General features: G+C 47.8%; 2 protein-coding genes across 4 annotated transcripts; one reads left to right on the forward strand and one right to left on the reverse strand.

The window, feature by feature from the left end:
- Window positions 1-3: 3 nt before the first annotated feature.
- Window positions 4-6,947, forward strand: RNASEH2C (ribonuclease H2 subunit C). Of its 2 annotated transcripts, none has more exons than XM_035098379.2 (4): window positions 4-1,357; window positions 2,878-2,984; window positions 3,065-3,184; window positions 4,661-6,947. In XM_035098379.2, exons 1-4 carry the CDS (start codon window positions 913-915, stop codon window positions 4,688-4,690), a joined length of 702 nt encoding a protein of 233 aa, XP_034954270.2. In that variant the 5' UTR covers window positions 4-912; the 3' UTR covers window positions 4,691-6,947. The 2 variants fall into 2 exon arrangements, with proteins under 2 accessions (XP_034954270.2, XP_034954271.2); XM_035098380.2 differs by having other exon boundaries at window positions 721-1,357; window positions 2,881-2,984.
- KAT5 (lysine acetyltransferase 5) lies at window positions 6,315-21,791 on the reverse strand. 2 transcript variants are annotated; one of them, XM_035098378.2, is made up of 14 exons: window positions 21,686-21,791; window positions 21,536-21,602; window positions 20,199-20,267; window positions 19,181-19,317; window positions 18,625-18,804; window positions 17,224-17,304; window positions 16,134-16,208; window positions 15,756-16,004; window positions 12,948-13,037; window positions 11,433-11,573; window positions 10,269-10,362; window positions 8,743-8,902; window positions 7,834-7,915; window positions 6,315-6,449 (listed from the first exon to the last, which is right to left on the reverse strand). In XM_035098378.2, exons 1-14 carry the CDS (start codon window positions 21,695-21,697, stop codon window positions 6,315-6,317), a joined length of 1,572 nt encoding a protein of 523 aa, XP_034954269.1. In that variant the 5' UTR covers window positions 21,698-21,791. The 2 variants fall into 2 exon arrangements, with proteins under 2 accessions (XP_034954269.1, XP_034954268.1); XM_035098377.2 differs by having other exon boundaries at window positions 15,756-16,208.
- Between the last annotated feature and the right edge of the window lie 1,835 nt (window positions 21,792-23,626).

Below are 23,626 nucleotides of genomic sequence, written 5' to 3' on the forward strand. Positions count from 1 at the left end.
CCAGCCAGCCTGGGTTTTTCAAAAACAAGTATGCCAGACAAATCTCATTTCTTTTTTTGATAGAGTTACAAGCTTGGTGGATCAGGGGAATGCTATGGGCGTAATGTATATTGATTTCTGATAGCTCAGCCAGTAGAGCATGAGACGACCTTAGGGTTGTGGGTTCAGACTGCACATTAGGTAGAAAGATCCCTGCGTTGCAGATGACCCTTGTGGTCCCTTTCAACTCTGCAGTTCTATGATCAGACAAAGGGAAGTTGTGTGTATGTATGTGTGTACTGTATAGCCAACCCAGCTCCCGCCTGCCTGCACTACCTCCTGCAAAAAGTCTCTGTATATATCTCCTAAAAAATGGACTGTGCAGGAGAGACAGTGTCCTCTTCCTGCTCAGTTCCTCTTTGCACTGGCTTGGCCTCTCTGGACAGGGAATGTGCCTGCTTAAGCATGCCCACATTTCATTGGATGCCGGGACGGGACCTTCTCACTATATGCAAGTGCAGTGGGGGGACGCAAGTGACTCCTGAGGAACTGTGCTGTTGCAGTCCTTCTCTTGGGCATCTGGTTGGCCACTGTGAGAACAGGATGCTGGACTAGTTGGGCTGCTGGCCTCATCCAGCAGGGCTGCTCTCGAATACACCCCCTCACCTCTCCTGTAGTGCCTCTCTCTTCCACATGAAAACAACATACGAAAATGAATTATATTATTAGAAAGTGCTTACAAGCACGTGGGCGTCCGTCCAAAAAACTATATACTTAAATGCGTTTCTTAGAAGCAGCTACCTCTTAAGATGCTGAAAGATTCCTGCATTGAGCTAGTTGCTCCCTTCCAACTCTACGATTCTATGATTTGCACGAGGGTGTTTTTTAAAAAAGAAAAAAAATTGCCAAAAAATAAAATAAGATGCTGCAGAAATGTGGGATAACCGAATTGAAGATTGGCAGGGGGGTGTAAATAGAAAGGGCGAAAGTGGCAGCCCTTTCCTGGGGAACGAACTCCCTTTTCGAGTCGGACGTGCCCGCCAGGACCCGCTGAAGCCGGACGCGGCTTGCGGAGGAGAGTCCAATGCGCGCTGGAGGGCGCAGGAGGCGGCGCTGGGCTGGGCACGACCCGGGAGTGGATGCGCCTGGGCGGGGCGCAGGAGGGAGGCTTCTCCGCAGGAAGGAAGGAAGGAAGTGCGGTCGTCTGTGCTGCTCATGGCTGGCGAGGAGCGGGGCCCGGCGCGGCTGGCGCTGCCTTCTTTACCCGGGGCGCCTCGGGAGCGGCTCCACTTGCTCCCCTGCGTGGTCCGGCACGACGGCGCCGCTGCGGTGCGGCGGTACTTCACGCCGGCCATTCGACGGCCCGGAGAACCGGACGGTGAGCGAAGCAGGAGGAGAGTGGGACGCAGACCCCTTGGGCAGCCGGTTAGGGGGCACTAAGGCCCCGTTGGATCGAGAGGGGACTTTTATCTGCCCGGGTGGACTTGGGGAAGAGAGTAGGATTTGCTCTGCAAGGGGGGGGGGAGAGAAACGGCGCGCGCGGGGAGGGCGGAATCCGAACTCGGGGCCCGTTGAACTCGGTGCAGTCTTGTATCTCGAAGTAGGCCTGGGCTACGGAAAACACCATATCTGTTTAAAGCACATTTTCCCACCCCACCACCCGAAAAATATATTTAAAAAAGAATTCTGGGCACTGTAGTTTTAGCCCTCACAAAGTTATAATTCCCAGCATCCCTTAACAAACTACAGTACCCATAATTCTCTGAGGGGAGAATAGTGTGCTTTAAAGAAACTTTGTGTACAGAGTCTCCACCCTGGAGTGGATTGCGCTGCGAGGGGTTGGTGCTGCTTGAAATAAATGGGGCAGGGGAGAGGATGCAAAGAGGGTGTTACCTTGGCAGGCTCAGAATTCTGAGTGCAGTAATGGAGCACCAGGGAAGGCATGGGAGAGGGTGGACAACTTGGGGGGGGGGGAGAAGAGGACTGGATAGAACAACATCTGCCTAAATTCCCTCTTCTAGACAGCTATGAAAGGTGCAGGATCCCTAGAACAGACCCATTAGCCCATCTAGGTCAATATTGTCTACACTGGCTGGCAGTGATTCTCCAGCACCGCAGGCAGGATTGAACCTACAACCTGCATGCAAAGCACAAGCTCCGACCACTGAGCTCTGGCCTGGAACAGCGTGTATGGAATCCAGTAATAATATATCTATTCATTTAGAAGGCTTTTTTTATTTAACCAAAATAAAAATCATCACAAGAAAAAACAATACCACAGAAATGCCTCCTATAAGTGACAGAATTGCACAGGTGGCATTTCCTGCCTTCAAGGCTAAACCTTCCTTGGTCTTGTTCCCTGAGGTGAACGAGGATCTCATTCAACCCCAAGCCTTTGCTGGCTGCCATAATTGCCAGTCTTCAGCATCTTCTGAGGTCTTCCAGGGCAAAGCTGTGGGGCTCATCAGCTCTAAGTCCCTCAACCTATTGTGGAAGCAAGCCTTCCCTTACTGGTGCTGCGATTTGTAGTAGCCTTTGTGGCGTAAGAGTCTTGTGGCCCAAAACATTCATCGATCGCAGCCCTCTCCCCATCACCCATTATATTAACAATAAAATAATATGCTAAAAGAATAAACTGACCGTCACTCTAGAAGCCTGACAGAAATTTGCTCCTTTCCCTCTCTCGTTCCTTCCCTAGTGTCACAATATATTGTGATAAAACAACAATATTGACTATGTTAGAGCAGGAGCAAGAACACCGGAGTTTTGCATGCAGATGGTCCCAGGAGGCATTTCCAGTTTAAAGGGACTGGAGAGCAGGTGGGGAGCCCCCTCTGCCTGGAGAGCCCAGATTGAGAATCTGTCTGTTTGTGTCCTCTGTCATCCTGCATTGCCCAGCAGAGGAATCCGTATCCTTCCGTGGGCGGAGCCTAAAAGGGAAGGAAGTCCTCCTACCGGAGGGCTACATGGGGCTGGTCCTAGAGGAAGATGATGCAGCTTTGCAGGTGAGCTGTTGGGTGGGTGGAGCCTGGAGAGGGGAGGGTGGATCCCTGGATCCCCATTGACTGTCCCTTCTTTCCTACAGGAGCGGCAGGTGCGGGTGAAGTCTACCTTTGAGTCACTCACTGTCTGGAACCTGGAACGGGCCCCAAACAGCAGTGATGAGATCCTCATGTCCTTACATTGGCCAAAGATTGCTGAAGGGGTGGGTATAGATTGCTATAAAGGGGCAGGGAAGGTCAGGGTGGGGGTGTCCACTTGGCAGCAAACCTTCAGGCCCTTTCTGTAAATTTTGGTATTATTCCAGTAAGACATGGAAAGGAGCTGGGTATGTTTAGGGTGAAGATGTGAGAGCTTCATGTAGTATCTGCAGGTGCTGTATGTCTCTGTGTTTGTATTGCTTCTTTTCTTTCTTATGTTGTATTTTATTGTGCCCCATAGAATTCAAATGGTAATACCGTAAAATAAATTTTAAAATGCAATTAAAAAGCAGTCTATTTAATGCGGGGGACGCAGGTGGCGCTGTGGGTTAAACCATAGAGCCTAGGGCTTGCCAATCAGAAGGTCGGCGGTTCAGATCCCTGCGACGGGGTGAGCTCCCATTGCTCAGTCCCAGCTCCTGCCAACCTAGCAGTTCAAAAGCACGTCAAAGTGCAAGTAGATAAATAGGTACTGCTACAGCGGGAAGGTAAACGGTGTTTCCGTGTGCTGCTCTGGTTCGCCAGAAGCGGCTTTCTCATGCTGGCCACATGACCTGGAAGCGGTATGCCGGCTCCCTCTGCCAATAATGCGAAATGAGCGCTGCAACCCCAGAGTTGGTCACGACTGGACCTAATGGTCAGGGGTCCCTTTACCTTTACTATATTTAATGCAGACACACTGGAGAGCACCTGAAAGTTTGCGGACCAGTTTGGGAACCCGTTCTAGATTTCTGGATTTCCTGTGGCAATTAAGAGCAGGGTTGGGGAGCACTTAGCCTTCCAGTGCTGTTGGATTCACTATCAGCCCCAGGCAGCCTGCCTAACGGTCAAGGATGATGAGAGTAGTCCAACAGCACCTAAAGGGCCACAGGTTCCCTAGCCTTGATCTCCAGGGTCCCCTCCATCTCCGATTCCATAGGACAAATACTTTAAAAACATGCTTCTGGAGAAACAGACACTCTAGTAAACATTGGCATTATTGTGCATTTTGGGAGGTGAGGGTTGTGCTGCTGTTCCCTCCCCACCCATAATCTGTGGCAGGGGGTGGCAAAGGCAGGAAACACGCAGAGCAGCAAAATCAAATAAGGTGAAGCTGAATAAGTGCAGGGATGTATTGATAAGAGTTTGACGCTGATGCCGCAGATTGCCTGCCTTGCTCAGCCTAGCACCTTTTTTGCCTTGACTCCTCTCTAGGAGTGACTTAAATTCTGCAGCTCCTCCTCTCTGACCAGAAACACAGTCTCTTCTACGTTGTTAGGGACGGTGTCTGGTCAGACCGACTCTTATGGGCATCTTGTGGACAGGAATGTGGCTGTAGCAGGTAGGGAAACTATAGCTGTTCAGCTGCTGTGAGACTCCGACTCCCATCAACCCCAATGATTGGTCAGGGATGGAGATGGGATTTATAGTCCAAGAACTTCTGTTGGGAGGCTGCTGGTTCCCCATTCCTCCTCTAAATGATCCTTTTTGTTCCCTTGTAGATCCATGCTTCTGTGGCTGATGAAGAATGAGATGAGAGCTGGTGACTGCTGGTGACATGGAAGTAAAAAAAAACAGCCTGCACTTCGAACTCTGTATTGGATTTTTTTGGGGTGGGGTGGGGGGCTAAGGAGTCCTTTTTCTGCAGGCCTCCCATTTTCAGACTGGATGCTGTTGCTAACCCAGCCCCACCAACGTGCAGATCTGTGCCTTCCTTGCAACAGAGGGGTTCAGCCTTTTCTTTTACAGTATTAACCATTCCAGTAGAACTTTGCTTTCAATCTTGGTCTCTCTCTGCAATTTTTTTTAAAGGAAGTTTTGGTGGGCTCCCTCCTCACCAAAGCGACTTTTGAGAATGTGCTCCATCGAGTCGAAGGCCAAGTTGATGTCAACTAGGATGCTGCTGTCATGCCTGGTTCTGGTGGTTTCCCTCAACTACACAGTTAAGACAGTGTCAAAACTGGTTTAATTCCCACACTTTCTGTCTCCGGGGAAAATCTTGCAACTCCAGAGTTTTAGACACCCCTATCTTTTCACAGAACTGTAGTACCTACAGTTCCTCAGGAAGAGAGCCAGGATAGTGGAAATGGATTTTAAACACTCTTAGTTTGTACTGCAAAAACTCAGCTTTGAAAACCCCTTACATGGATATACATTCTTGTGGCTGCTTATACGGCATAGACTTGCACCACAGCTCACCGGCATCCCCAATCTTGGGAACTATAGTTGCAATTCCCGTAATAAACGTAACATTTCCAGAATTCTTTAAATTTATGGTGTGTACGCAGCCTTTGTTTCAACTGCTTCAGGCTGTAGTGGTTCTGGCCTATAAGCTTCTTCCTTCTCATGCTCCCATTTGCTTGGCTGAAGGTCTTGGTTTTGTGAAAAAGCAATACCATATCCAGAAAAAAGATGTACACACACATGCCATTTAAAAACCCATTTTGTTAATTTATTCTGAGCACAGAAATTGGGTGGAGTTTGCTTTTTTTTAAGGCTGCTCCTCCAGTCATGAAGACTCTGGTTTTTAGGAAAGGGAGCGAGAGCGCGAGACTGTCTTACTGTATGCTAACCTAGAACGATTCTGTCCACACTTTCACCCTTGTGGATGCTACTGCAGCCTCGGGCAGTAGGGGAGACGGCAGCTTTTTAGAGCTGGGCTCCAGCTTCTCTACCCAAGGAAGCAACTGCACAATTCCAGCCTCGAAAGGAGGAGGCAGCAACAGTTTGCCTGCCTGCAGCTGAAACCCAGCAGGAAGCAGCTGCCTTTCAACTGCCTTTGCCAAGATCCAAACCTTAATTCGTGATGGTGGTTTTATATTTATATATATATAAATAAATATCCGGTCCAAAAAAAGGGGGGGCGGGACAGCTTGGGTAGCTTGGTCTGTGCTTTTTCAACTTCTGTACACAACCGCTCGGCGAAGGAATCCAAAAAGTCCTATATACAAACAAGCAGGCAAGTCCAGGGCACCTGAGGCCCAAGTAACGACGCCCCTTGAGGTCTGTCCGGCTGACAGTGCCTGCTTTGATAGCCGACTGGAAAATGTCTTCTAAAGAGCACATGGCCACCTTGCCTGATCCCCATTGTCACGGAAAGTGAGGAGGAGGGTGGACGTCCTGCAAGCAGCCGCTCCTTACTCAGGTGCACAGGCCTCACCACTTTCCTCTTTTGCTCCAGTCCTTTGGGGTGAAGTGCAGACACTTTGAGTCAATGCGAAGGATTCGCTTCAGCATGGCACGCTCATGTCCATCCACGATGTCCTCGGAGAGCGTCAGGATATACTGGCCCTAGAAGGGAGAAGTGTTTTGGTTCTGTTAATTTTAAACGAAGATTCTAGTCCTCATGACGGGCATACGGCTATACTTGAAACGCTGCTCACTCCCACCACTCCTGAAATCCTGCATATTAAATACCTCTTCTGAGTTCCTTTTTGTGACAAGAGGTAAATCTGATGTGGCAGAGAACCACAGACACCCAAGGGCTGCAACATCTCCCTGCCCATCCCTTTTCCTGGAATCTTGTCAGGAAAAACGAGCCTCATCTTTAAAAATGCCTGAAAGCAGTCTGTAGCTCTAGCTGGTTTATCTGGGGAAGGAACACATTTCCCCTGTTGCCCCCATTACTGCAGGTGGGGAAAACTGAGGCCAACAAGCTGTATCACTTTCTAGTGCTGCAACTCCGGACCCCACAAAAAATCTCTGCAGTTTCTAGTCTTGCAATCTTCCCTGTAATGCTATTCCCCTACCCCTACAAAAAAAAAACCTTATACCTGTTACCCTATAGCAGTCTTCTCCAAATTGGTAAGCTACATATATTATTGGACTCCCAACTCTCATCTTCCCTGACCATTAGCCACGCTAGCTGGGGCTGGTGGGAGTTGGGAGTCCAAAATATATGGAGATCATGGGTTCAGCAAAGGCTGCCTTCCGCAGCTCCTCTATTCCTGGCCATGCCAAGACATCAGCCACACCAGCAGAAGCAGAGCCAGTTATGCAAAATTGCATAGACAAACTGAAAGAACCTTCTTAACACACAACTTTTTGTTGCTATTATCCTCCATCAGCAGAACACATAAACAAAATTTACATGCAGACACATCCACCCCAAGATAGTGTGTCCTCCATGCAGAGCTGGTTCATGTTACTATAATGTATAGCTGAGATCCAGCACCGAGGGCCTTCTGGCGGTTCCCTTATTGCGAGAAGTGAGGTTACAGGGAACCAGACAGAGGGCCTTCTCGGTAGTGGCACCCACCCTGAGGAACGCCCTCCCAGCAGCTGTCAAGGCAATAAGCAACTATTTTACTTTTAGAAGACAACTGAAGGTGGCCCTCTTTAGGGAAGTTTTTAATGTTTGATGCTGTACTGTTTTTAATAATCGGTTGGAAGCCGCCCAGGGTGGCTGGGGAAACCCAGCCAGATGGGCGGGATATAAATAATAAATCATTATTATTATTATTATTGTTATTATTATGCTTCCCTTCTTCAGGATGAATTCAGCCCAAAGGTGGGGAACCTGAGGCCCTCTAGCAATTGATGGGACTTCCAAGTTCCGTCAGCCCTGACCATTGGGCTAGGCTTGCCCATTAAGCTCCATTAAATGGCCCCTAGAAATGTTGGGAGTCTTGCTGCTGCCGAGCACATTGCATGGCCATTCATTCAGGCCTGCTACCTTGTAGTAGTTGATGAGGTTGAGGTATTGCAGTGTCGAGATGACATCCTCCTTCTTGATGCTTGTGATTTCGCTGATCTCACTGGAAAGGAGGAGGAGAAATACTGAGTGCAATCCAAAATACAGAAGGGCCAGTGAAACAGGGAGGCCAGTCTTGCTACCTTAGCATGCACCTGAGGTAGTGAAGTGGGCCACATTATTTCTAATCCGTTTTTTAATTGAAAGTTTTCAACATAGGATACAATAAAAGCCAAATCTGAATAAAAATAAAACAGAAAACATAGAAAAAAGAGATGAAATACAAAGTCTTCTATTAAGGCTGCATCTTAACCCCTATTTCAAACGAAAGTGAGCTCTCCCAGCTCACCTGGGAGCTTCCCCCTGATGGACTTTTTTTCTTGTCACATGAGGTTAGGAAGTCACAGGTTATGTGCTAGTGCAGACACCCCCAAACTTGGCCCTCCAGATGTTTTGGGACTACAACGCCCACAATCCCTGACCACTGGTCCTGTTAGCTAGGGATGATGGGAGTTGTATTCTCAAAACAGCTGAAGCGCAGAGTTTGGGGATGCCTGTGCTAGTGGCTACCTACCTACCTACCTACCTACCTACCTACACACACACACACACACACACAAGGAGGGCTAATTTACGTGGAAATGACCTCACACACCATTGTCTCCCCATCACAACTCCCTCCCCGCCCCCCTCCAGCTATTTGGCAAGCTGAGAGGAACATGATTTTCTGGGCACCTGCCACATGGTGTCTTCTCCATGCAAAAATTAAGTAGCGAGGGGTTGCCATCAGCACTGGTAAGGGCCGCACTGAAGGCCTCCCCAATGGCCTCATGCAGCCCAGAGGCTGCCCAGAGGGGTTTCAGTAGTGAACTTTCATTACTTGGACCTCACTTGATAGTGATCTGCGGACGCTCTCCGGTCTCCGATTTGAGGTTCATGAGGATCTCGAGGATGGTCTGGGACCAGTAGCTGCGGTAGGACAGGAGCCCCAGGTCCGAGAGAGGCTTCTCTGGCGTGCCCGTCTTCCCTTCCACCTTGGAGAGCTCGTAGCCTGGAGGGGAAAGAGTGAGGCAGTTAGAGGGGGGGCTGCGAGCAGATCCTGGTACACAGGAAAGAACAATGCGGTAGATGGAAGAGATAGCTAAATCGGGGAAAGTTCTACCTATCTGTCTCAAGCCCCGGAGTTTAAAATGAGGGCCAAGAGGCACCCTCGACCCAAATTTTAAAGAAGTGGATTTTCATAAAATAATGAAAAAACAGGACTTGTCTGGTGGAACTGGGAATCAGCAGGATTAGGAGTCTTTCCCACAATGTGAAATTGGGGCTGCCTACTCCACTTTCTAAAATAAGGAGCATTTCCTAGCTGGTGGGCTCTCCCTGATAAAATAGGATATAACTTTTAAGTGTCTTAATATGCTTCACTGTGAGGCTAGCAAACATCACAGCAACCCCAAACAGGCTGTTATTTATAGCAGCGCTCCCCAACGCAACATGGCGCCCTCCTCGGCCTGCCCCAGCTGGATTTTCTCCCCACAACCGATCGCCACCAACAGTCATGTGGGAAGGATCCTGCGGTGTTTTTGATATGTTAATATTTCTAATGTATTTTAAAAATATGTAATTGAGTATTACTTGTAAGCCACCTTTCTATCCTGCAAGTTGGAATATAAATCTATGTAATACATAGATAAAGCAAGCATAACTCTGTGGCTTTGTTTTAATAAGCAGCTGAGTTGTCAAAGCAGGATCTTCAAACCAAACTACCAAAAGTGCAAGTAAAAGACTACTTAGGCAACACATCTGGGGGTGGGGGGTGGGGGTAAGGTGCTGAAGTTTGGGCTTTGAAGGATCCTCAAGATGAGGGAGCTACACAGCTGTGGGGCAGCCCCACAAGTGCTCCTCCCCATGTTTGTACAGTACATGGCAATCTAAACACAAAGGACAGCATAGCTGCCAAGTCTCCCGTTTTTCGCGGGAAACCTCCGTATTTTAAACCGTTTCCCGCTGGCAGCCCGGATTGGAAAAAATCCCGAAAAATCCCCCGGATTTCCTACCTGCCAGGGAGGCTCCATTTTGGGTGCTGGCGCCGCCCAATTTCCGGTGCCCAGACATGGGTAGCGCGGCACTGGAAGTTGCTTCTACGTGTGTCGGGACATGCGTAGAAGCGACTTACGGTGCTACGCAGCTGCTGATCCCGCATTTTTCAGCGGGAGACTTGGCAGCTATGTGCACAGATGATCTTTCTAAGAAGGCGCCTCTCAGGCCTCGGTGTGTCAGGGAAGAGACTGTCTCCTGAGAATGTCAGGAATGGTTGGGTCAAATCCAGAAAAACAACCTCTGGGGATATTGGAGGGTTTGATTCAACAACCTGCTAAGATTCAAATGGAGGATTGAAAATGGAAAGAGACTCCACTTACTGAATTCAATCAGCAACTTTCCGTAGCCCCGTCTCTGGTAAGGGGGCAGGGTCAGGATACAGGCCACGTTGTAGTCCTCCGTAGATTCCTTCTCCTGCAGGTAGTGGCAAAACAAGCAGCGTGTTAATTTTCACTGGCGGAGCTGTTCCAGCCCTTCCAACGCTGACCCCGGGATCCCTGACATTGGCATGACAGATTTCCCCTTCCTTTCAAAAGGAAGCTGTTTAGGATTGACCACAACTAGCGTAATGGCCGTTGCATTAGGACAGTGCCCATTCTTGGGTTTCATAACTATTGCAAAATTCATCAACAGTAGGCCCTCAGTTTTATTTTATAAACCAAGTTTCTAGTCCTTACGGCTGCAAGGAAAGCCTTGAAAACAGAAAACGTCATTCCTAATGAAATATCAGAAGCCAAAGAGGGACTGAGCTGGACAGGTCTCCAGTGCTCTGTGTAGATCCTCACAGATAACATTAGGCTGTTGCTACCAGCTCTCCCCCTAACATCCCACACACTTCCCTTCTCCTTGCTAAATAATAGAAGAAGAAGAAGAAGAAGAAGAAGAAGAAGAAGAAGAAGAAGAAGAAGAAGAAGAAGAAGAAGAAGGGGAAGAAGGGGAAGAAGGGGAAGAAGGGGAAGAAGGGGAAGAAGGGGAAGAAGGGGAAGAAGAAGAAATCTTTATTCTCAGAGGCAGGACAAAACATAAATAGATGAGGATGATAAATATCAATACAGGTTGGCCCTTGGACACATTTGCAAAGCAAAGAAATTACTGTGAGCACTCCACACTACATCATGTATTCAATTGGCTAACGCCCATGGAAGGCACCACATCAGCAAACCCTTTATGCATTCATGTGAATATATATACTGTTAGCCGTGCAGTGCCTAGCATAGTAGACCCATCAATATGAGTGAGCATGACTAACTTCACTGGGGCTGAAAAGAATAGAATTCAGTTGGGTAAAACTCTCGGCTCATGGTGGAAACTTCAGATCCAATTCAATCGGAACTGTAACTAAGAACTTTACGATATTAAATGTATTTGAAATAGACAAATGAATTTTACACATACATCATGCAAATTAATATTACATTAACACATCAATTTAGAAATTCTTAAGATCTAGCTGACATATGCGTACATTAACTTTGCAACATTACCTTGGAGAAGTAGCCGACAATGTGGAAGCCTTTGCTGTCGTACTCTGTCATTACGTAGAAGAGGAAGGGATCTGTGTCATAATAGAGTGTCTTGTGGTCCAGGAAGCACTTAGCCAGGAGGCAGAGGTTTTGTGAGTAGCTCTGAAAAGGGGGAGAAGAGAAAGAGATACTGAACAACCCCTTCCTGAGAAAGGAGGGCTTGAGATTCATCTCTAGCAGCGAGAGGTTGTGGGGCAAGACTGGACTGGAGGGGGAGGGGAACCACAAGCCATTCCAAATATGAGGCTATGAGCATTTCCCCCTCTCAGCTTCACATATGGTGTCTAGAAACCCAGTGCTTCCTCCAGGGAATTTAAAATGCATTTTCCCCAGTTCCAAGGAGAGGGAAATTCGTGTGTGATGCTCACTCCATTACATCTCCGGAAAAACAAGGAAGCAAGTGGAGGGGAGAGAAGACAAACCCAGAAGTTTCTCTTCCAAACAGCCCCTTCGCCCTTCCCAATTTCTGAGCACATGACCTTTGCTTTTGGATCAGTTTCAAGACTTTTAAAACATGCCTGCCTTATAATGTGGGGCTGAACCTCTACCCCATCTGCCCACTCACACAGAGACAACTTGATTGGATTGTTTCCCTCCCTTCTATTCTGCCTCAAGACTTGTCAAAAATAAACATACATCTGGATTCTGGAAGGAAACAAGCATGCAAAGAAGAGACTTTTGCAATGAAGGACTGAAAATCCCAATTTCGCACTGCTTCTCTACCGTTGTGAATGTCTGTCGTACCAGATGGGACACCCATCTGCCTTGCCTATCAGTTCAGACCACAAGTTATGTGGTTCAGTTTTGTACCTTTTTCGCATTTGGGTGGGTCGGGGGAATGGGCAGCAGGGAGGGCCAAATTTACTGTGGATTACAGAAGGCCCAAGGTTCAATCCCTGGCACCTTCCGTTAAAAGGATCGGGTGGAAGGGGACAGGGAAGACCCTGGAGAACCACAGCCAGTTAGAGGAGAGAGGGTACTGGACAGGATGAAGAAACCGCCTGCTCTGGCATTTAGAGGTTTGTAGCTTTACAGGGAGAGACCGTAGCTCAATGACAGAGAAACTGTTTTGCATGCAGAAAGTCTCGGGTTCAATCCTTGCCTTCTTCAATTAGGAGTAGGAAAGATTTCTCTGTTTTGAGTTGCTGGAGAGCTGTTGCCAGTCAGAGCAGACATCACTGGGCTGAGTCAGGTGCGGAGAAACCGTGGTCTCCAGAAGTGCCTAGATGGCAACCTCCACAGCTGCCAACAGTAATCCAACAACATCTGAAGGGCAACAGGTTCTCCCCACCCCTGCTCTAGATGAAGCAGTCCCAACTTCCTATGTTTCTGTGTGTGGTGGATGAGACGGCTCCAGCCACCAGCCACCTCCAATGTGCTCTCCATCCCCATCTCCCAAAACAAAGCCCCAGCGATCATCGCGGAATCAGCTTTCCTAGAATCCCTGTTTTGTCTGCGCCCAACAACTGCTCTTGCCTTGTTCTTCCGCCCATCGATCTCAAAGAAGGAGATCGTCCCCTTGCGGTAGATTTCGTTCCCTGGCGGATGCCTCAAGTCACACTTTGTCTGCAAAACAGAAGGATCACAGGCTGAACTCTCGTAAACAAAATTAAACCTTTCTGGGTCCTTGTGCTTCTAGGAATTGCATTTGGGGGGCAGGGACATAGGACAGGTCAGGACAGACTGGAGGGTGTGGGGAAAGCTCAAGGTCCTACAGAACTGCAGCCCCTTACCAGGCTTCAGCACACACTAGGGATTTGTGTCTAGAATCAATGATAACACAGCTCTCTAACACAGTTAATTGCTCCCAGAGCAAATGCCAGGTGAAGGGTGGGGGGGTTCAAGAACCTAACCTTTAGTGGAGCACACACACAGGAAAATGAGTGTTGTGGCTTCCCTCTCTGGAAGTCCAGCAAGGGGCTCAAGAGTTCTCTCCAATGTTTTACACAATTGGATGGTGCAAAGCAAGCACACAGTGTTATCATTTCAATACTGACTTTGGGTTATATATATATATATATTAAGATTTTTATTAAAGTACGAGAATTTTTACATACATTATATTCTCTCCTTCCGATTTTTAATTTCCCGTACCAGGATTGAACCCTAACTGCTGGCACTGTGAACAAGCCAAGGGATGGTTCTCCCATATGTATTGGGAATGCCCAGAGGTAGGGGGATTTTGGAATAAAATCCTTAAGGTTATTAATGAAGTTTTAAAAGTGAAGCTACCTATAGACTTCAATCTTATGACAATGGGTATACTAGGAAACACGGCCATAGAGAAAGGTGACTAGCACACCTTCAAAGCAATGATACTAGCAGGAAAGGCAACAATAGCTTTAGGTTGGAAAGATAGAGAAAAATGGACAGTAGAGGTCTGGACTAATTATTTGTTTGAATTTATTCAGTCAGACATCGTGGCAGTAATGTCACAGGAAATAACATGGAAGGCCAAGTCTACTATGATAAGGACCAGATGGAACCCCTATCTTCAATGGCTAACAACTACTGGACCAGAATATATTCAGTGGAAATTAAAGACATTGTGCCCGTGGCTGAGGACAACTGTTCGAACCCTTCCAATGGATTATGGGTGGGGGAGGGGTGGGAAGGGAAAGGAAAAACTGACTTTGGGTTATATAAACTTTTACTGAAACAGAAACCAAACGGCCAGCTCGGTTTAAAATTAGCATGAAGTCAGGACACGGGTTGGGGCAAAGAGGATGACACCTGGCAGAGAATATGGGTGAAGCCCCCTCTCCGCTCTGTTTCACCAAAATATAAAGAACTGTCCTTAAAAGTGATTCACAAACTGGTATGGGACTCCCAGAGGCCTGTTACTCAATCATATTTTCATTTATGGTCTCTGGCTTTTTAAAGAAATCAATAATTTTGAATTGTTCTCTTATCCCTTCTGCCTAGCTTGCACCATTACCTTTTTTTGAGGAAGCTGGTCTTAGTATACATAATAAAGAGCTAATTGCTCATTTTTGAGATGGCTGCTAGAGCCACAATGGCTCGTCTCTAGAGAGTTCCAAACGGAGCCAATACAGTACCTCTTTTTCGTATTTTGAAGTTTGGGAACTTGTTATTATAAAAGATGAGCAACAAACTATGCATTCCCAGGGGACAATGTAAAAAGGATAGATGTATGGATAGATTTGCAGGGGTTTGGTTTGATTTCATTACTTATGTCAATAAGGAAGAACACTGCCAGCTACCTCCCTCTGCTTCTCAATGGATTTGGTTGATTCAAAAATACATGATACTGTTCCTCTTTAAGATTCACCCAACCCGACAGTAATGGGTTTTATTTTATTCTATGTTTAAAAGTGTTCTCTTGTTTTATTTCTGTTGTATCAGCCTGATTTGTATTTTTTGTCGTCATTGTTGTTAGCACAATAAATAAAAGAAAAATACCGACACTCCAGGTGATTGTAAGAGCTTTTTGAGATTCTGAGTTGCACAGAACTGATGCAATCAGGAGGCTTGAGGAGCAAAACTGCTCCAAGGTGGTCCTGCTTTTTGTATAAAATACCTCAGGGGCATGTAGAAAACTAGCCTGCCAGGGTGAAGAAGCAAGCTTTTCCTCTCTCTTTTCCCTCCAGTATGTTCCCATAGGGGTGTACTCATAACAAGCCCAATCTCATCTGGAGACATTTTGCCAATCAAATCTTCTGAATGCACAAACTGGCACGATGGGCACGTGTCGCCTGCAAGGCTATGACAGAGATGTGACGGTAGGCAGAACTGTCCTCCAATAGGCAGGAGAAAGGCCAACAGGTCTACTAGTCTCAAGAGGTTTAACCTCCTGGAGGCTGCGTAAGGCAGAAATCCCAAGCTAGCATCAGGTCTACCAACCCTGGGCAATGGGTCTGCAGAGATCAGTAGATCCCCACTGACAGGTCTGCTGAGCCCAACAGTCTCCAGGCATGTCTGACAGCCAGCTGGGATGGTAGACCAGGCTGGCCTCTAACTCTGCAGGGGCAGGCACAGTATGGCATTGGGTTTACCTGCTATAATACGTCAGACATTAGGTCTACCCAGGCCAGAGACCAGGTCTACCAGCCCAGGAAGATAGACCTGGTGTCTTGAGAAACAGGCGGGTCTGGGAAACTCAGGGTGTTCTTAGACCTGGTATCCCAATGGTAGCCACCAGGCAGAGTCTCGGGCAGCCGCTAGGTGTTGGCGACAAAGAGCTGGCTGGGAAACAGAGCAATCCAGGCTGGCAGACTTTGGGTCCCAGATGACAGGCAGCCCAAACTGGGTCCTGGGACTTACCAGGTGCCTCTGGAGACATTTGAGGCTCTTGACGTACTTAAGGCAAAACTCGCAGAGGTAGAGGACGGGGAGGGTGGTGAGCTCCTGTGGGTAGGGCGAGAAGTACCAAGGCTTCAGGCGGTGCCGCCCCAGTTCAATGCACTCAATGTTTTTCATGCGCGTGATGATGTCGTCGTGGCTACGGTCCGAGACCAGACTGCCTGTCATGCGTGGGGCTGAGGGGATGCCGTCTGAGCTGTCCTGGGAGTCCTGCTCACAAAAACCGGGGGGAGGCGGGAGATTCTGGATGAACGAGGAAGAGCCACATATTCCTTCTTCCAGGCTGGTGCCCCCCTGGGAAGCAGGCTGGCAGGCATTACCCCAAGCCCTGGCACTTACCTCATCAGTGCCAAGGCAATTGGATTTCCTCTTCCTGCCAGGCTGGGCAGCCACCGCTCGACGTGCGGAGCCATTCTGGAAGACAAAAACAGGGTCAAGGAGGATGTCAAAGAGAGCAGGGAAAATTCACTGCCCAGGCACTTCCCACGCCTCTCTCCAGCTCATGTAGAAACAGGGTTAGAAGGCACCTCAAAAATAGCTCCAGAAGACTCACTGAGGGACAGAAGCTACAGCAAGAGGGAGGAACTTTTTGCACCCTGAGGTGACTCACCCATCCAGGCAACTTTTCGGGGGCCGCCCGTGGTGGGCAGGGCCAGGAGAAAATGTGGGTGGAGGAACAATGGTTAACTTACTTATATGTTCCTCTCCATCCTGGCACCCCAGTAGCAGTATGAGAATTCAAGGACACATTCTAGCCAAGCAAAAACAGTCAAAGAGGATGCAAAGCCGGGTTGGTGAGAGGGTTCTAAGGGCAGGACAAAGAGGTCTGCTAAAGAGGAAATGCAACACATGCATCTCCCCTCTCTAGGTCACAAACCAATTTGGCTTGGGAGGTATATTTGTTTTTGGGAGGTGTATTTATTTTACTACATTTGTAGCTCATCTTCCTCTTCAGAAGTCAGTGTGGTGTTCTCAGGCAGGCCAACATTCCAGACCGTGTCTTGCTTAGTTTCAGACCAGTGCCATGTGTTCAATGGGCCAACGGCCCACATTGGAGCATGAATAAAATCCAGCCGCCCTCCCAAAGGAAAAGCTAAAATTCCACGCCTTCTGATGGGGTCTCATGCACACACACCCATCCCCTTGTGCTGTTCTGTACGTTGAGGTCAAAATCAAATGTGGTTTTGCACAAAGCCAAGGATTCAGATTTGGTTTCCTCGTTAAGAAAACACAAACTCCAGCCTTTCACCAACCTCTGTCTGAGTAGCTGGAGGAGCAGCTTCTACATCCTTAGTGTTTGTGGAGACACTCACAGGCTCCTCTTCAGAACCTGGCTCTCCCTTCCTCCACAACCCCCAACAGGCATAAACCCTTACCTAGACCCATTCATCGAACAAGAACCACTGGAGGTGGGTGTGGAGTGGCTTACCTGGGGGAACACCGATGCTTGTGTTGTCTCGGTTGGGGTGGGGATGGGGGTTGCTGGAGAAACTACTTCTACTTTCCTCTTCTGGAAGAGACAGAAACAAAGCAAGTTATTTCTGGGGCTGCCCATCCCCTTCCTCAACAGCCACTGATACGCTTCCAAACACACCTCCACGTGCCCACTCAGTTCCAAGCTGAGATTCCCACTTGCATGTCCCATTGCAAAGAACATGATGACTTTGACCCACAGCCCACACAGGGATTGGGCCTTGCAGGGACCCCCTCAACTACCCCTGAAGTGAGTAGCGATGAGGGACAGGGAAGTTCATATGGGGGCTTTGGCTCGAGTTCGTCTGCTTTGGGGCCTTCATAATCAATCAAACCCACTGGTCTATCTAGCTCATTGCTGTCTACACTGATTGGCAGCAGCTCTCAAGGGTTTCTAAAAGGGAGGCATTCCCAGTTTTAGTTGAAGATGCTGGGGATTGAACCTGGGAACTTCTGCACACAAAGCAAGAGTGCTCTATCACTGAGCTCCGACTCTTCTGAACGTTTACAGAGATTACTTGTCTCCCACCCTTGGGGACTCAGTCCTGCTTTGTACAGCAATCTTCTGCAGTCAGTGGAGCATGTACGGTATTGCTGTCCCAATCCCACATCTGGGGGGGGGGGAATCCTTCCACAATGGAAGATCTGCTTGTATGCTCACAGCTTTTCCCCCCTTACGACGTCCTATGGCACCTTACGACGTCCTATGGCAGGTGCAGGGTGTGTTTTATTGGGTTTGCAGGCAAACACATCACAAAGAAAGAGAGGGTCCATATAAAAAGGACAGCTGAAAGTAGAACGCCCCCCCACCCAATATTTAAACTACGATTCAAATTTCTAACTTGCTTAACAGCGAGGCTGTGAAGCAAGGAACCTAGGGACTTGGGGCCGGATGAAGTGACTGTAGCAGCTAAGCTGGTTTCAAACCAAATAAAATTTCCAGGGCACTTAGACAGCAATAAATGGACACCATAGTAGTATTTTTAGTGGGGCTCCATGGTCATTCACAAGCTCCAGACCCTGAGTGGCACTCAAGAACTTAGTTCGATGAGTAATATGGTTTTGAATGCCAATGTGCACAGGGCAATGTACTGGAGGCTTGATTTGAACCTGTTCTTTATTTCTTTGGTGTTTTTCCTGTAGGGGGGTCATCTGCACTGCTCTTCTTTGACTCAGGAGGGAAGAGAGTGCCCTCAGAATGAAGGCCAGAATGCCCCCGGGCTCCTCCCTTGGAGACCTCCCTTGCCAGCCCAGACCTAGCCCAAGCCCGCCCAGCTTGTGCGGCCTCTCGAGAACGTGCCGGGTAGACAAAAGACACAAAAGGAGCGAGCCGGGGCGGCCGAGCGCCGGTTCGTACCGTTGAGCGATGGTTTGGCTGGACGCAGGAGCTGGAGGAGAGGGGTTGGTCGGGCGAGCCGGGGACGGCCTCCCTCTCTTTAGGTAGGTTAAAACGGAGGGTTATCTGCACCGGAATGGGAAGGGTTTTACCGCTGGATGGAGTTGCGGCTGGCTGTAGAGACAGATCCAAGGTCTTCCTCTGAGTGGGGGAGGAAGAGGGGTGTTACCAACACATGGGGGGAGGGGCAAGGGGCGGCACTGCCGCTCTGGGGAAGGGTGCAGGGACCACCATCCCCACACGCTGCAGGCTGAGCAGCACAATAAGAGGACACAAGGGAAAAGACCGGAAGGAAACCACCAACGCTTACAAAGGCCTCGTTCCTTATAAAGTCTCTGTCCTTGGTCCAAAGAGACCTGGGGGAATGGGACGGGGCATCAACCCCAATGCTAATAAAAGCACTCTCTTCCCCAGGTCTGGACTAACACCACCACCCACCGACCCCTTGCCAGATCACATCCTCCCAAAGCCTCCCTTCCCCGCCCGCCCCCCCCCCCGGCCCCACATTTCCTCCTACCACGTCACGTTCCGGAGAGCTGGGCCGTGATCCAGGCAGCCCATTCTTGGTGGGTGTCTTCGCTTCCTTTTTGGGGAACTGTATCTTCTTCAAATCCAGCCGGTCATGAGTCACCCATTCATCCAGACGCTTGTTAACTGCATGGTTCAAGGCAAGGGATAATTTTCCCACCCCCATCTTTAAGGAAGAATGAGGTGATGATAAAAGCAGGACTCTGCATCGCTATCTAGCCAGCAGCAATCTCTGTTACATTCCCCCTATCTTTCTAGGCAGTGCACCAAGCTTCTGCCTGTCTTCCTGCCTGTCTGTTTTACAGTGGCTGCCGGCTGTCTACTTTTGGTGACCAGGTTTCATTATGTACACATACACATCAAAAGTAAAAACAGGTCCCAAGGGCTGGAATTAAGAGTCCATGCCTTTTGGCTAATCTTGGTAGCCACATCCCAACAGGGGAAGGATGGGGTCATGTTTTTGGCCCTATACTGAGTTCCAAAAGCATTCTCAGATTGTTCCCAAAGTGAAGCATGAAGTCAGCAACAATCAACTCCAAAAACTTTTTTTATTAGGACTGGTTCTGATGCTCAGCATAGATGGAAAAGATGTTTACCCACGCATTCACACACCCCTGCTTAGGATGCTGGTTCTGCTGTGAGCTGTATGGGCAGTCTGCTGGAGAACCTGTGGCCCTCCAGAAGTTGTTAGACAACCATAATCAGCCCCGGTCATTGGCCAATCTGGCTGGGGTGGAGCCAATCTGGCTGGAAGTTGGACTCCAGGTTCCCCATTCCTGCTCTGGGAAAAGGCTGGTCTACTTCCCCATTTAAGTGGGTAGAGCAGTTTTAATTACTGGATAGTGATTTTAAAATATTCTGCTTTCAATTTCTAAGTATCTTGAATATGTTTCTATAGCCTTTTGCCTTCTCAGACGTTCTTCATCATTCCTATCTGGAAAAGCCCATTTTATTTTTATGATTTCATCCTGCCCACCCTCCAAATGGATTTGTCCCCATCTACTCACAGTCAATGTAGTGAACGTAGAAAAGTTTTCGGCCGCTGATGTCCTTGACACTAAGTATTTCAGCCAGTGCTGTTGAAAGAAAGAAATATATTACATATCTAAGAGAATGTGGAGAGAGAGAGAGAGAGAGAAGAGACCACTTTGTGGACCTCTGAAAAGTCCACTACTAAATGTCAGGAAGACTCTCTTATTTGGGATTCCTGCGATGCAAATGTTATATCAGTGGGCCTGAATATTTTATTTAGATGGCTGAGGGCACTACTCTTTCTTAACTCAAATTATCTTTTCAGATATGAATAATAGGTAAGAGTGCTCTAAACAAATGCTAGCCCTGACCTGCATTGCCAGTAATTACTGTCATGGATGTATCCAAATAACAAATTCTGTTACTGGAACTCATCACTGACGGAAGATTGACAAATAATGGGTGGGGATAAGGGCAAAGATACAAAACAGTTTAGAATATGATTTTGCCACAGATGCTTGGACTTTCTTTTGTACATGGAGAACAAAGTGTGTTTCATTCTGCAATACCTTTAATAAAAAAAAGTCATCAAAACCTTTTGAGATTAATAAATTCCATTTGCTCCTTTCCTCCACTGGAGACTCCCCAAATTCCCAGAGACCTCTAGGCTCCTTGACATATTGATTTTGGCAGCACTCAGAACCTCACTAGCCTCCAATGAATTAAGAACATTTCTGAGATAGCATAGGTAAGACTGTGCTGTTGGTCCCACCTCATCGTGGTGCATATTTACAGTTATACCAGGCCTTTCATCCAAGGAGCTCAAGGCGATACATACAGGTCTCCCTTCTCTATTTTCGTCTAACAACCATCCTGGAAAGTAGGCTGGACAAGTGTTCTTCACCAGATTTTGCCTAAACTACCACTCCCATCATTCCTGTCCACCAGCCAAGCTTGACTAGGGCTGAGAGGAGTTATAATTCAGCAACAATTGGAGGGCTGAAGGTTCTCCATACCTGGACCAAGGTTACAACTGACCCCAATTCAATCACTGAGCATTATTCGCAGATGAGGATTTGAACCTGAGTCTGCCCATGTACCACACTCCAATACAGCACAGGATGCTCTTTCACAGCCTGACCTTAGACCCGACACCCTGCTGTGCTGGCCTTCAGCCTCACCAGCCTCCTTGACTCCACCCCTGGCTTCGCCTCCACCTTCTTTTCCATGGTAACCCTACCTAAGGTTCATTGGTAACTGATATCATTTCCCCCACAAGGTGAGAGGTCTCCCCTCTGTGCCATGATGACATCTGGCCCCGCCCCTTGGGCCTCCGCCCCTCCCCTCCCGCCATGGCCCCGCCCCCACTCACGCCACTCGTCCTCGTTTTCCTGGTTACGGCGCAGCACGGGGAGGCGACACCCCTCGGTCACTTCCTCCTGCAGGAGTTAGAGAGAGATTAGCAGAGGGACCAGCAACCCCAACCAGACCCCCACCCCGCAATCCCCGGCTCTCAACTCACCACCTCCGCCATCTTGGACCCTCGCCGTTAGCCGGGGCCTTCTCTTCCGGCATCTACCAAACAACGGGTGGGGGGGATAAAGAAAACTATGGCTTCCGGTGTGCCCCGGATGACAACTTCCTATTTTGCTTTTGTCCTTCTATAGGCTTCTTTCTGAACTCTATGATCGTAGTATCACGTGACGAGGGCAGCCAGCCAGAGCCCGCAGCAGAGAAAGGGAAATGATGCTAGTTCAAGTCTGTCAGAGTGGCAGGCGTTGGTTTCACGTGGTGTCCTAGGAAGTGACGCTAAAACGCTTGGCACGTGACCTGGCAGCCCTCCCAGAAAACGGAAGTTGTCATTTTTGTTGTTGTAAGCTGTATAGTATGAGCATTTATGACTTGGCAGCCAACCGACTCTGTCCCCCGTCACCTCCACCAAGTACAATAATGCCAAATTATATTCGGCTGATCATTTATTTATTTATTTATTTGTTTTATTACGTTTGTATACTGCCTTTCTGCCAAGGTACCAAAGCAAACTACTGTATGTAAGATTTCAGACTAGAGCTGTACTGAGAATTTTGCAATAATATAAATTTCACCAATAAACATACACGAATTCCCAATTTGGATTTTGTTGTTCACTAAAGCAAAGTGAAAGCAGACACTTGGGATGTCTAAAAAAAGAAGCTGCTTTTTGTAAATTCCTCAGGCTAGTCTACTGTGGCAGCTGGCCAAGGTCTCAGCCAGAGCAGAGTTTTTCTATCTCTGACTATCTGACCCAGGCATCCCCAAACTTTGGCCCTCCAGATTTTTGGACTACAATTCCCATCTTCCCCAACCACTGGTCCTGTTAGCTAGGGATCATGGGAGTTGTAGGCTAAAACATCTGGAGGGCCACAGTTTGGGGGTGCCTGCTTTTAACTGTAGATGCCAGGGAGTGAACCAGGGACTTTTCACTCTACTACTCAAGGCTCTCATCAACAGGTAACACTGACTCTGTGCAACTACAAGCAGGGTGCTGGTTTTTTGTTTTTTTGTTTTGCCCATTAGAATTCCATTCCATACATAGATAAAAAAGTAAGACTTTTTTTAGTTGAAAAATAAGCAAACAACTGCAAAATAGTAAGCAAGCTTTTGCATATGCATCTTCAGAGATAGACATAATTTAACCAAAAAACTGCTCCTAATACTAGATGTGTGTCAGTGTTGGCTGTAGTCACATGGAGAGTGAAATGAATGCATTCAAGGTGTCCAGAAGTGCTTTCCCTTTTCATAATAAAATAATATCTTCGCATTTCAGAGATAAAAATAGGAATACTAGAGGATACCCAGGTTCAAATCCCCAATTTGGTTATGAAGCTCACCAAGTGAACTTAGCAATGGATAGGGAATTGTGTAGATCATTTTAAGCTCCTTGCATAAATGCATAAATGTGATAAATCAGGGCCCATGTCCAAGGTTGGCATTGTCAGGTACATGCTAAGGGTTTGCAGAGCCTCCTTGCACTGCTGAAATACAGATATGACAGCTATAATTTATGTTACTGAAGACATAGTGTTACTGATAGCATTATGTAACTGAGGACTGCTTTTCAGAAAGCAGTTGGTGGCCACCCAAACAGTCTAATTAAAGAGCAGATAGGAAAACCTTTGCTCCAGAACCAAGAAAGAATAAACAACCCTGGCTTAAGTTGTTGTTGTTGGGGTGTTCTTTTTTTTAGTATTTATTCATTTATTTTTTAAAAAAACAACTACAGTATAGGTATTCAGTTTGAAATTTATTGAAAGGTGGGCCCTTGTTTTTACATTTATGGAAAGTAAAGGACACAAAGGTTGGGTGCCCCCCTCCCCCCAGTCCCAGCGCTTACCCAGGGTCTGTGTTCCTTTGGATAGAATGAGGCACAAGGAACTATAGTGACTATGAGATAAATGGTTTGTTCACATAAATAGAACCTGAG

Source organism: Zootoca vivipara, chromosome 17, assembly GCF_963506605.1.
Source record: "Zootoca vivipara chromosome 17, rZooViv1.1, whole genome shotgun sequence".
Taxonomy (NCBI): domain Eukaryota; kingdom Metazoa; phylum Chordata; class Lepidosauria; order Squamata; family Lacertidae; genus Zootoca; species Zootoca vivipara.

What these genes read in the sequence shown, in the direction of transcription:
- RNASEH2C (XM_035098379.2), top strand. Translation starts at nt 913, where the DNA reads ATGTGGGATAACCGAATTGAAGATTGGCAGGGGGGTGTAAATAGAAAG. An exon ending in ACGGCCCGGAGAACCGGACG is followed by an intron (nt 1,358 to 2,877) that starts GTGAGCGAAGCA and finishes TGCATTGCCCAG; the next exon opens with CAGAGGAATCCGTATCCTTC. An exon ending in AAGATGATGCAGCTTTGCAG is followed by an intron (nt 2,985 to 3,064) that starts GTGAGCTGTTGG and finishes TCTTTCCTACAG; the next exon opens with GAGCGGCAGGTGCGGGTGAA.
- KAT5 (XM_035098377.2), bottom strand. An exon ending in CTACGTTCACTACATTGACT is followed by an intron (nt 19,318 to 20,198) that starts GTGAGTAGATGG and finishes TGAACCATGCAG; the next exon opens with TTAACAAGCGTCTGGATGAA. An exon ending in AAAGTTGCTGATTGAATTCA is followed by an intron (nt 8,903 to 10,268) that starts GTAAGTGGAGTC and finishes TTTCCCCTCCAG; the next exon opens with GCTACGAGCTCTCCAAGGTG.